Genomic DNA, 13,914 nt, shown 5'->3' on the forward strand with positions numbered 1-13,914 from the left:
ATTTAAGGAAAAAAGAATATGTAGTTTCTGAGAATCTGGTCCCTCTGATTGTCTGATCTAATTTATATGTTTAAAGGATAAAATAATGCTTGCTGTGCTTCTTAAATTTAATTATGGGGTTAAACGGGAGCAATGAAAGGACTGCATCAGTTCTAGTATCAATTACCTTCTCTCTGCAGGAGGAGCATTATCTGCTGCTTGGACGGTGAGAGCGTAGGTCCGTCCGACTATCAGTTCCACCCCTGAAGCGATGGTGATAAGCCCTGTGGTTTTATTGATGACGAAGTCTCCCTGAGACCCGACCAGGATTTCATATGTGATCTCCCCATTTGACCCTTCGTCTGCGTCGACTGCAGTGAGCTGGAATTGAAAAATCACAACATAAATCCTCTTGGGGCTCAAATTTTCTGTACTGTGTCATTTTTCCCCAACACAAGAGCTTCTTTTCAAAGACAATAAATGAGTGAAGAAGGTTTTCTTATTATGTATAGCCTTGTTTTCTTGCATTATGTCTACAGTGTTCTGTTATGCTATAGAAGCAATAATAGTGTGAAGATTTTTTTCCTTATGGGAGTAATAAGAACAAAGTTTTTGAGTCTTGAAGATTATCTTTATTTTAATTTGATAACAGAGAAAAGAAGAAAACCGTAACAGAAAATCTAATACCCTTATTTTTTTTCTGTTTCTCATCTCCTGTTCTCGACACAAACACATAGAACTATGGTGAGATCTGGCAAAAACAAAATAGATAAGGTTTCCCTTTATTAGTCCCATCCTTCCTTTTGCTGTCAGTGTTTTCCATTCATAGTGTTCTCCTTCCTGTCTTCCACAATGTCTTGTCCTCCTGTTTTTCCTATTTACACTTGGCTTTAGGCAAAACTCTCGTTCACACAGACTTTATAAAGGACTGAAAAGGCTTAGAATATTACTTTTTCAAAATCAAAAAATGCATCTCCAATTGTAGAATATCAAGACTGATGTAGTCCAAGAAATATTTTTTGAGAAGACAGGGAATCTATTCAGAGTCCCTGAAATTATACCATATAAGAATACCTGAAAGGCTAATATTGCAATGATTAGAATCATTTGGGGCTTAGTGTAATCTAATATTTAAAGACTATTTTTGGGTGAAGTATGTGCATAGAAAACAGCTATTGTTAATTTCATAAAGCAGAATTAAGGTAAAAACAACTTATTATGTTAAATAAGACCCCTTGACTTCGGATAAATATACAGTTTTTCAGGGGGAAAAAGAAGAGGAAAACTAGATCTTATCAGGAAATCTTATAACATACACTTCACATATATTCACAAAATTTTCCATCACAGAAAGTGATGATTTGAGAAAATTAAGATGGCCTCAGTTTACACAAAGGGGAAAATAGTTAAAAGTTTTCTGTTGACTAAAGACAATAAACATAATTGTACTTAATTAACCTGTGGAAAATTTGTTATTATTTACTGACATTCTCTTATGTTTTCCTAATTTCCAGGTTTTACTTCTTTAAAGTAGTAGTTCTACTTGGAGTCCTAGACTCCTTTGGCAATCTGGTAGAAAAACTCTGACACAGTTTCCTAGAAAAAACGTGAATGAGCATATTTACCTTGAAACTTGAATTCAATTTCAGGGATTCTGTATTAATGGAATGGTCCATGTGTAGTATCTTAATTATAATGGTCCATTTGAAGGTGTATATGGAATAGCTTGGGAAATGTAAACCAAGTAGTTTATATATGCTACCATACTTAAGGGGATATATTGTGTGTTGTAAGTTGAATCATATCCCTTGAAAAGATTCCTTGAAGTCCTAAGCCTCAGTACCTCAGAATATGACCTTATCTGGAAATAGGGTCATTGCAGATGTTAACTAGTTAAGATGAAATCATCCTGTAGTTGGGTGAGCCCTTGATCCAACATAACTGGAATTCTTATAAGAAGAGGAGAAGAGAGACAGAGACAGAGACACATGGGGGAGGCCATGTGGACATGGAGGTGAAGACCAGAGTTGGCAGCTCCAAGCCACGGGACCAAGGATTGATGGCCATCAGAAGTGGGAAGAGCCAGGGAAGGATTCTTCCGCAGAACCATGGGAGAGAACAGCCCTGCTAACACCTTGATTTTAGACTTCTAGCCTCCAGAACTGTGAGAAAATAAATTTCTGTCATTTTAAGCCACTAACTTTTTGGTAATTTGTTATGGCAGCCCTAGGAAAACAATATATTGTGCATATTATATTTCTATTTTTATTATGCTCTACATTTAAAGTGATAATGTGCATAAAAATAGCAAGAACAGAAATAACTGAGAAGAAAAAAGGGACTTGGAGAGACTGACATTAATGCTAAAACCTGAGATTGGATATTTGGGGGTAAACAGATGTGGTTGCCAGAAGGGAAGGCATTTCACGAAATAATTCTGGGACTTGTATGACAATGGCAGATAGAGTCCTAAAGGCAAAGGAAGAAGGAAATTATTTGCAGAAACAGTCAAAATGAATGATGTGTATTTATGGAGGTCTATTCAAGTCAGATGAATTTGTTCTCCTTTGTGTGTGGATAAAATTAGAAAATTAGATGATGGGCATAGCAGAGGAGATATCAATTTTGATTATAGTAAATCACTTAACACAATGTCTCAGGAAATCTTAATTAAAATTTTTCTCAAATTGGACTCAGTATTAACATTCTTCTTAGGACATAAATTGGCTAAAGGAATTTAATGATAAATGGCAACACATTAATTTAAGAGGTGTTGAGTGTGCTTCAGGGACACAGGTATTGTGGCTGGTCTTATTTAACATTTTCATAAATGGGAGGGAGGATAAAATGAACGATAATTAAATTGAAGAAGGTATTCATGTGGGAGGTGAATTTCAATTTGCAAATTGAACTCTGGATTGATGGTATGCTAAAATATGTAAAACTAAATTTGGAAAAGTCTGGAAAATATTTGCATCTCTTCCATGAGAGGAGAGTCATAAAAGTAAGTTAGCTGAAACCACTTGCTAGCAATCATTATAACAGATTAAGTTCTAAATCTGACTTTGGGAAAATAATATCTGGAGAAAAACATTTATTCCTTCAAGATAATTAATGAGCACCTCTAGTGGTCCCAGGCATTGTGCTAATAGTTGGAAGTAACTTGGTAAAATACTTGGGCCCTGCCTTTCTTGGAATTTAAAGACAAATGAATATTTTCATAACAAAGAAATGTATATTGACATGTTATGATGAATACTATTAAGAAATGAACATAAAGATGAATGAATAGTTACAGGGTAGATATGAAAGTCCTTTGACAAAGATTACATTTAAACTGGGACTTGAAAGATGAGAATAGGATTGAAGAATATGGATTATGAGCAGTGGAAAAGGGAAAGGCACTTGTGAGGGCCCTGAGGTAAAGGGAACAAAGTAATAAAAGTCTCTCGGGGAGCTGAACTTGATGAATTGAAGAAAGACTGGCATGCAATGAGTTTGCAGAGGTAGAGGCCCCGTGATGAAGGGCTCTATGAAAAACTGTTTGAAAACTGTGTGAGACAACTAAATAAAGAAAGGCTAAATTTATATTTGATATTCAATATGTATAGCAGTTTCTGTACTCTTTTTTCTCCTTTTTTCACGTTTGTCTTTTGTTTTGAGGGAGGGAAAATCTGGGGCAGGGAACATGATTTTAGATATGGAGGTTACAGGATAATGACAGTGAATTCTGTTACTAGTTCTTATTTTTAATAAAAATCACAACTGAATCTTGCTAATCTCCAAAACACATGCCTGATTTAGATAACAAAATAGATTAGGAGAGAGAAGTTTTTATTATCAGCATAAATAGTGGTCAAACTAGTAGAAGGAAGCTATATTGTTTTCTAGCATTTATAAAGGCATATCTGTACCATAGTTATCTGCTATTTTGGAAAAAGATTTTCTAATTATACAGACACAAATTTAGGATTTTTAATGATAAAAACTGCTCTGCTCTGGAAAATACATCATCTAAAATTTGTTTCAAGCTAGTGTTTTTTATAACTAAGGCAGATATTCTATTACTAAGGGATGTTTTTGTATTGCCATTACCTTGCCATGCATTTCATGTAGAGAAATCTAAAAGGTGAGAAATGGTGCTGGGCTGAGGATTTCCTTAAGAAATATTCATTGATGAGACACTCTGCCTTTTGCAGAAACTCAGATAGTGTCTAGGGCTTTGTATATTTTGATTTTTAGACAGTGTCTAAAGAAGTTGTATATTTCTATGAATTCACTTGTATCTGTTTCCTAGTATGTCATGCAGATTCCTTTCATTTCACATTTTGCACTTAACAAGGTAGATTTGTTTTGTTTCTTTTTTGGTCTATTTTTGAAAATATAAGAAGTACAGCTCTTAGAGACATCTGTAACTGGTTCAGAATTAATTGTACATTAAACAAATATTGATAGTCCAATTTTCCTCACACAGCTATTTCCTTCATTTTAAAAAAATTATCATAGAGATTCAGTACACCAACAAATTTATTGCCATATAATTTTTATTAAACATATACAAGAGATGCTGCCTAATATAAAATTTAAAGCCTTATAAAATGCATATTCATTTGCATAATAGTGATGTAAATGCACAGAATTTTTCTTTTATAAAAATACACTATCTATGACCCATAACTGATGCATGAAAATATCAAGTTAAATGATTTGAGTAATAAGAAAAAACACTTTTCCCTTTTAGTATGGTGCTTTTTATTTTATTTATTTGTTTCCCATCACTTCTTCATAGGAGTCACTATTTTAAAAATTCTGTTTCTTCCTTTACACTAGACTATATATCTTGTTCCATTTTTGCTATGGTGGTGTGAAGAGGCCAGAGAATCCTTTCTCCACAAAACAAATAAAAATCTAAGCAAAATGGTCAAAATCACAATTTAGGGCTCAGGAAATCTACCAAAGTAAACCAAAAAAATTGAGAAGGCATTCATAAAAACTGCTGCAACTTTAGGTAAGAAAAGCAAGAGCCAGCGACATTCTTGCTTGGATCTGATCACAACTTTGCCCCTAACCCCCAAGCTGGATTGGTACAGAAGTTTCATAAGGATGGAGCTGGCCATGAAAAAGCAAACAGATTTATTTCAAAAGAGGACAGATTTAACATGAAGTGTTAAATAAATAAATAAAAGTACCAAGTTCGGTAATAATCAAATGGGGGACACTTCAACTCTGCCAATCTGAGCTTGTGATCCCAGTTGGGATAAATTGCAAACAAGCTAGAAATTCGGCAGGAAGGGCCAGAGAATAGTAGAACTACAGAAGGACCAGATAAGCTCTAAAACTACATGTATGCCCAGAGAAGACACCAGAAGGCCTTCAGGAATATGAATGCCAAGAACTGCCTGAGCTTTGAATGCCTTCCTCAACCCAAGCTCAGATCAACTGATGGAAGCTTCATGGACTCAAATGTTTAAGCAATCTTCTGCCCAAGTAATCAGATGATATTAAGCTATTCAGAAACAGAGACAACCAGTCAGAATTCAGCATATAAAAAGAAAAATAAGAATCAAAGTGAAAACTGTGCAGACATTAGTAGGTCCACATTGAAGAAAGAAAGAGTCAGATCATGAAGCCAGACAAATTATTTTTAAAAAATCCTCAGGGTGAAAAATCAAAATCCAGAGTTACTATGATATTCAGCTACCCAAAACAAAACAAAACAAAAAACACTCACAGAAAAGCGTTATTCTAGAGGTACAAGTTCGATGAACCCCAAATGGGATGATCACAAAGAAAATCCCCCAAAAAACATCATAGTCATATTTTTCAAAGACAAACATTAAATCTTGATAGCAGCAAGAATAAAAACACCCCTCTCATTTAGGACTACAATGTGATTTGTGGCTGAATTCTTTTTTAAAAAAAAAAAAAATGGAGACCAGAATGTAGAAGGATGACATATTATATTCAAAGTGTTGGAGAAGGGGGGGGGGGGCAGCCAACATCCAAGAATACTATATCCAACATAAGTATCCTTTAAATAAAAGGTGAAATAAAGACAATTAATCAATTTACATAACATCATATCAATAGGACAAACTGAAAATAGAACGGAACTTCTTCAGTTTAATTAAAAAACCTATAATTAACATTATACTTAATGGTGAAAGGCTGAATGCTTTTCCCTAAGATCAAGAATAAGACAAAGATGGCTGCTTTCATCACTTCTATTCAACATTGTATGGGATGCTTTTTAGTCAATGCAATAAAGCACACAAAGGAACAAAAAACATCTAGATTGGAACTATCTTTATATACAGAAGCCATGACCACCTTTTTAGAAAATCCTCAGTCATCAACAAAAACTACTGGAACTAAAAATGACTTTAACAAGGTGGCAAGGTATAATCTCTCTCTTTAAAAAATTTGTTGTATTTCTATATATTAGCAGTGAACAATACAAAAATAAACTAAATTTCATTCACAATAACATCAAAACCAATAATATAATTAGTTTTTTAAAACCATGTAAGATTGGTACACTGAAAACTACAAAACATTTCTGAGAGAAATCAAAGAATATATGGAAAGATAGTCTGTGTTACTGGATAATGGATTGGAAGACTCAAGATTGTTAACATGGCAATGATCCCCAATTTATTTATAAATTCAATGTAATCACTTTCAAAATCTTATCAGGCTTTTGTAGAAATTGTCTAACTGATCTTAAAATGTATATGGAAATATATGGGACCTAGAATAGCCACAACAATTTTGAAAAAGAAAAACAACATAGAACTTACACTATGTGATTTCCAAACTTACTATAAAGATACAGTAAACAGGTTGATGCAGTTTTGGAATAAGGATAGACATATCAGGAGCTCTTTTCTTGATCCTTACTGGGAGATTTTAAGGCTATGGTTACAGCTGAATGGTCAGGGTGAATAACAACACTGTTTGGGATTATTAGGTGCTGGTGCACAGTGAACTGTAATGCCTACTGGAAAATGGGAAGACAGTATGAGAGTACAAAAAATGAAACTTGGATAGTATGGTGATACTATGGTAGAAGGTAGCAGGGTTTGGTGATACTATAAACTTAAAAACAAGAAAGTGAAATGTATCCCACAGTGGCATCACTGAATGCATAATTGAAATGGATGTCTATCTGTTGGTTTTAATTAGTGATGGTTTTGAAGAGAACTTCTCAAATATCCTCCATAGTAAATATTAAGTGATACTGAAACTTGGGGCAACATCAAGGCATTTTGGTTTTAACTGTAGAAAAGTTAGGATCAATGAAGCTAATCCCCACTAGCTCACTATACAACAGTCTGTAAAGGCCCGTAAGAAAAGCAAATGAATAGTGGAGACTGTTGACTAATTTAGTTCGAATATACTAATTTCACTGGTAGCCTCTGCTGTGTCATATATTCTGAAACTTTTCATAAATTTTGATGGGCTAAGGAAGACTGCTCTAATTGGCCCCTCCATACACAGTAGTAATTGCTGGGATTTTAGACTCTTGGTTTATGAGACATAGCAACTTGACATAGTCTCTGGGAGGAACCATTGTTGGTCTGTTACTGGGTTTTTATGGAAACTGTTTGCAACTTTTAGGGACATCAAATAATTCTGCAATCTAAAAAACTTATTATGTCATGAGTATAATAGAAAGATATTCCAATAAGGATGGCGTGGCCCAGCACAACTAATTGGTAGAATGGAAGTACTATATCAAAAGCATGCCATAGGCAATGGCTCTGAGACCTGTTCTACCTGTTCTACTTCTACTATGACTATGCCCCGGAGAAAGCAAAACTAGCTATCTGGTTTACTGATGGAAGGACCCAAATTGTAATATGTGATGCAGTTTGTAACTCTGCTAAGAAAGTCTACACAGTGGCAAGACAGAGGTGATGTATGTATCATAGTAGAAAAATTGGGTTTTCATCTCAAGGATAATGTTATTTTCAGATCCAAGGGCAGTGACCAATGACCTCACCATAGTCAGAAAAAATGGGCTCTACATGATCTGACAATTAAGACTATATCTGCATAGGAAATGCAATTACAGAAATGCCAGTGGAATTCTGAGAGGAAATAATGCTGTTGTGCACCAGGAAAACCCCCAGCTGCTGCCTCAGAAAGGGACTAGAAGGCTAACCTGACATGTTGTTCTGGATTCTGGAGGTGGCTACCTGGGTACATGAAATTAGTCATCACCAATGTACTCAAGCTATCCAAAGCTGTTAAGAAGGTAAAAGGTGATATAAATGCCCAAGGAAAGGAATCGTCTAAAGATGGATTTGCAAGTAAAAGTGCCAGCACTTATTAGGCAGTCGCCCTTGATGGCTGCAAATGGTTTCTGACTGCAATATACGCATGTTCTACTTTGAACTTTGCTTACCCTGCCACCAAAGCAGTGATCAAGAATATCATTAAGTGCTTAGAACAATGGAAGTGTATCAGTTTGGTCCATTGGGGTGCATCTCATTATATGAAAGTAAACATTTCACTACCATTGTGCAAAATGCCATAAATAAAAACATCCTATAGACATCATTTTCTTTACCATCGACAGATTAACATTTTGATTGAGAACTGGAAGTGAAATATCTGCTCATAAAAATGGAGTGTGATAAGGGAATGAGCACTGGCTGGCTTGATTGAGGTCACTTCAGAAAGTTTTTGGATGTTGGGGTGGAAATGAGGAAGTGGGGATGATGAAGTTACACAATTATGTATCTTTCTCCCCTCATTAAAATTCCCTTTTGTTTTCCTAGACCAAGTTGTACCAAGACCAGGATTGCACATCTATATCCTGTTAGAAGGAGATAAGGCTGTTTAGGACACTGTTTCAATTCGTCTGGATTTGACAGTTAATATTCCTAAGCAAGTAAGGGCCTGAATTGTGACCTCATCTTGTTTAGTTAAAGCTGCCTTGCTGTCTAGTCATCAAGAGAGCTCTATCACTTTTACTTTTAAAGCCTACTCCCTTTTCCTGGGAATGTACAAAAGGAAAGCTCTGGAAAGTAGGGAAGCACATGCCCCAGGGATGGAAAGTACAGTAGAATGAGCAACTACCACTAGCGGAGACTGAGTTTGTATTAAGAAAGTAAATAGAAAACAAGTTATAATTGTGGCATATGGAAAAGAGATCACAAGAAATGAATCAAGATTTCAATTCATTTTTTCCTTTTTATACTTTTCCTCAGAGAGCATTTCAGAGAAAAAATATAACCATCTTGGTTGCTTTTCTTAGATGTGGTGTTGACTTATGGCCAGTGCTGGAGGAAGTCCCCAACTTGGCTTGTCCATGAAGCCAAACCACAAGATATACTTTGAGAACTCTACTTGGGTCATTTGGAAAAAAGAAATCAATGGGTTCCAGGAAGACATACTAGAATAATAGCCTGGAATGTATGATGTGGATTTTGTTTTCTTGGTTAAGTTTAATACATTATTATTTCTGAAGTCTTGAGAGAAATTCTAACTTTGACTCAAGCTGATATTGTGTGGCTGCCAGCTGTAGATTACATATTTTATAGAAATGCTCCAGAAAGACAGCTCTTAAGCATTGCCGCTTGTGTCCGCATATGTCAGAATCCACCTTGCTCTTTTAACTAAGAAGATGTAAATGAGGCTGGAATGCTATATGAATAAATTCTTATGGAATTACAATGTGACCAAGAAAGTGAATGCTGAAGTTACATTGTGGCCACATATCATGGATGATTTGCTCTTGTAAATTAAAAAGGAACAATTATGGGAAGCCCTTGGCACACTTAGATTGAACTGTGCCTGAAATCAAATATGCCGAATCTACAAATCTCCTGGGGAACACAGTACTTTTGGGTGTCCAGTACACTTTAATTGCACTCACACCACATGTACTTACAATAAGACTTGTGGTTTTTAACCAATAGCTGGCTCCAAAGAATTAAGAGGGGATTGAGGACTAGGGAATCAGACGTGTATTGAATCAAGCAGAGATGGCTTCTAAGCAAATTAACCAGTTATGCAAATTAGGGAGCATTCTTTCCCATTAACCTAGAAAACACTTCACAGTCTGCCTGGAAAGATGATATATTGCTACATGAATGTATTATCATATCAATATTGAGGATCATAACTCCTAATAACATTGGAAAAGATTGTACAAACCTTAATCAGGAATGACATAGTGACATAATGATTATAATGAAATCTGATGTATTTAAAGGGTTGTAGCTGGCTTTGTTGGAGGATCAAGCCAGAGGGGTATATTTGGCGGAACAATGGTTAGCCTAGACTATAATATTTTGAAAATGGGAAATGTATGACATGAGAAAATGGTGTTTTTTCTGGGAAAGTTGAGAAAATAATGTGGTCATGTTAATGGTAGTATGTGGGACTAAGCATTTAATCTCTCTGCCTCACTTCTATGATATAATAAAAGGTTTTTTATTTACTTATCCAGAAGATGAAAATGAAACTTGGGTTGATACTGCTTTCCAGGCAGGAACATTATTTGCAAAGGCAACCTAAAACACACATGTCAGGTAATATCCATGGAGGCAGGTTAGCTGGAAGAAAACTTAACACACAGTAAGGTGTCTTTATTAACACCTATGAAAAGGTGTAAGTAATAGAGGATAAAGGGAAGAAATGCTTTTTCAAATGATAAAGGATTTCAGAAAACTTAGAAAGTATGGTTGTTAATTTGTTTTGCAGAGGAAATTCCAACTCCTTACTAGATAAAATTTATTCTGTTGATTGTCAGTATTTTAGTAAGACTATTTTTATGCATTAGATTATACAGAATTTGCTGAAACAAAAATTTTAAGAACGTGTTTCAGAAATGTGTAGCAAGGAGGTAATACACCCTGAGTGCACACGATTTGGAAGTTATTATAGGTTATTTCTATAGGTTACAGGACTTCCACTATGATACTGTCATAAAAGCTATGTTGATGCTTGTCCTGCATTCTCACTTAAAGTTAAATAATCTTGGTGTTAGGTGAGGCCTATTGGGTCTTCTCAAGGTGACGGTCAGTCTGAGCCTAAGACCAATCCTGCTGTTCAAGAAGATTGGGCATTGCAGAAGTTGTTCATCTTCAGATTCATGCTATCTGGGGCCTTACTGTGAACCAGTAATGCTTCAAAACTAAAAGGCCTATAAGGCTGCTGGTTGTCCCCTCTTATTCTCAGCATATCCTAGAATAATCCAAGATGGTGGACATCTCAGTAGAGTAGATAGTCTTTTGAATGTATAATTCGGGAGGAGGTATCAGAGCCACTAATTATAGTATCATCATTAATATTTTTATGGACAATTAAGAGGGTTGTTAGTGGACATGGATCTTTTATCTAAGTGGTCCTCTTCCTGACAGAAAGCAAAAAATTGAAAAGCAACAACAAGATGTTTTTAAGTGTTTTTAGGGCAAGAATTACTCAAACTCAAAGAATGGAAACAGGAAACTTAAATGCTTTAATGTTATTGCATTCTTTCTTATTCAACTTCCTCCCTCCTTATCTCAAATAAGGAGTTTTTCAAAGCTGGCTTCCATCAATTTCTAACTCACAGAACTTATCCCATCAATTTAAGGACACAGACTTAAATACTTCATTAAAAAGAATTAAATTGTGTAAATGCCAAAACTAAATTACTCTGCTATGCAGAATATTCCTTTTTTAATTGATCAATAAACTGATAACATTTATTCAGAGCTAAATTTGAACCAGACACTGGAACCAGTGTAGGAGATACAGAAAGAATAATTTCCATAAGTTTGTGGAATAGGAAAAAAAAGAGAAAAGAAGCTATCTCTAATAGAAGTGCTATACAGAAGAATTAAAAAACCATTACCAAAGCACAGAAAAGCCTGTAATGATACGGTAGTGGGGGCTGGTAAAGTAAATCTTTTACCAGTCAGCTCCTCCCGTCTGATGGTTCTCCAATGGGAGTCCTCAGCAACTCATGAAAGAACCATGCCTTGGGCCATAGTGTGCCAATAGACCTAACAGATGATCCTCCCCACTCATTTTCTGATGAACTCTCATAATATTCTTAGTCTGCTTCATCTAATTTAACAATTCAATTGTATCTGAATTCAATTCAAGGTACTATTCAATAGTGCCTTGTGATAGTTTCTGATTATTTCCCTGAATTAGGATTATTAAATCCTTAGGGGGTTAGGACTGGATCTTTTCAGAGCACCAAGTTTAGTAACAAGCATATAGCAATCTATATCGATTGAATTATAATTTGGCCAAGAAAATACATATACAACATATATTTGCAAAATATTATACTATATCATATATATATCATATATCATATCATATCATATCTTATCATAATTTGCACAGCAGTGTTTTTGCTTATTTTCTTTGCCAAGCTGAATTAGCAAGTTTATTAGGCTTCCTGTCAATCCCTGCTCTACTGGAATCTTGTTTTTTTCCTAATTTTCCTGTACTGGAAACATCTCAATAACCACATATTTTCCTTTTACCTGAATGACTATGTGTTTACACTGTAACATAATTTACAACAAGAGGGGGTGAGAGGGAAAGAGAGCTTTTTTTGAAACAACTGCTGAAAAAAAGATAAAACCACTTTGGTTAAATATTTCTTTCTCTCAGAATAGGACATCCAAGGAAGGAAAAAAGCAAGTAAAGAATATATTGGGAGAACCTAAGATGGCGGCTAGGTGAGACAGGGCAAAAAAACACGTCCATGAAAAATACTAGATAAAAACCAGAAAGTGACCCAGAATAACACTTTCAGCGATGCACCAGCTGGACAAGGTCTGCTAAATCCACAGGGGCCATGCACGTGGTGAAACCGGGAGTCTGCATACTGAAACGAGTGAGTAAGCCAGCTGAAAGTCCTGCGGCCGTGCTGTTGTGTGGGGAAACTGTGGGTTGGTAATTGAAGACGGACTAGTTTTTTTTCAAAAAAAAAACCAGGAGCGGCTGCAGATACAGCAGTGAGAACCGCGCAGTGAAGCACTGAAGGAGCGGGGTGCAGCCAACGCCTCGGTGTCTGGCATGGAGGGTAGCCCTCCCCACACCTGCTGCTGATTGTCCCGGGGCCAGAGGAACAGAGGGAAGAGCCAAAAGGAGAAAGAAACTGCACCCCTTGCAGCTGGCTTCCCAGCTTGCTGGCAACACTCCTGCCTGGGGACGGACCCACAGCCCAGAGCCACGCCAGGAAACCCAGTCTGACGGGGAGTGTATCTCACAGCATTCCGCATGCGCCACAATATTGGCCATGGACAGTGGCCTTGGGTGCACCCACAGCTAGTTGTCCCAAAGCTGGGAAGGTGGAGCTGTGCAAAAGGGGGGGGGTGAGACACCCCATTCAGCCATTTTTGCATCAGGCTGGGAGTGCCCCTGCATGGTCTGGTGCCCTGGGGCTTCCCTTGAGGGAAGGCGTGCACTTGTGGCGTAGCACAGCCTTCCCTCAGCAGAGGTCCTGGGAAGATCACAGCTATCAAGCAAAGCAAGTGCCAAGAAGCCAAAAACAACAGAAAATCTTGAAGCATTTGCTAAAACCAGATGATATGGAGAACCCAATCCCAAACACCAAAATCAAATGATCGGAGGAGACACAGTACTTGGCACAATTAATCAAAGGACTACAGTCAAGGAATGAAAGCATGGCACAGGATATAAAGGACATGAAGAAGAACATGGCACAGGATATAAAGGACATAAAGAAGACCCTAGAAGAGCATAAAGAAGAAATTGCAAGAGTAAATAAAAAAATAGAAGATCTTACAGAAATAAAAGAAACTGTTGGCCAAATTAAAAAGACTCTGGATACTCATAATACAAGATTAGAGAAAGTTGAACAACAACTCAGTGTCCTAGAAGACCACAGAACAGAAAATGAAAGAACAAGAGAAAGTGGAGAAAAAAATCAAAAAAATCGAAATGGACCTCAGG

At 36.4% G+C, this 13,914-nt stretch overlaps 1 protein-coding gene across 7 annotated transcripts in view; it reads right to left on the reverse strand.

Annotated features, from left to right (window-relative positions):
* PCDH15 (protocadherin related 15) overlaps positions 1 to 13,914 on the reverse strand; it is a 1,822,477-nt gene that overhangs the window by 368,690 nt on the left and 1,439,873 nt on the right. For all 7 annotated transcript variants that reach the window (XM_037804906.1, XM_037804907.1, XM_037804908.1 and 4 more), the window contains one exon: positions 167 to 360. In XM_037804906.1, coding sequence (XP_037660834.1) covers positions 167 to 360 — 194 coding nt within the window. The remainder of the gene's footprint in view (positions 1 to 166; positions 361 to 13,914) is intronic.

Source organism: Choloepus didactylus, chromosome 15 (assembly GCF_015220235.1).
Source record: "Choloepus didactylus isolate mChoDid1 chromosome 15, mChoDid1.pri, whole genome shotgun sequence".
NCBI classification, from domain to species: Eukaryota; Metazoa; Chordata; class Mammalia; order Pilosa; family Megalonychidae; genus Choloepus; species Choloepus didactylus.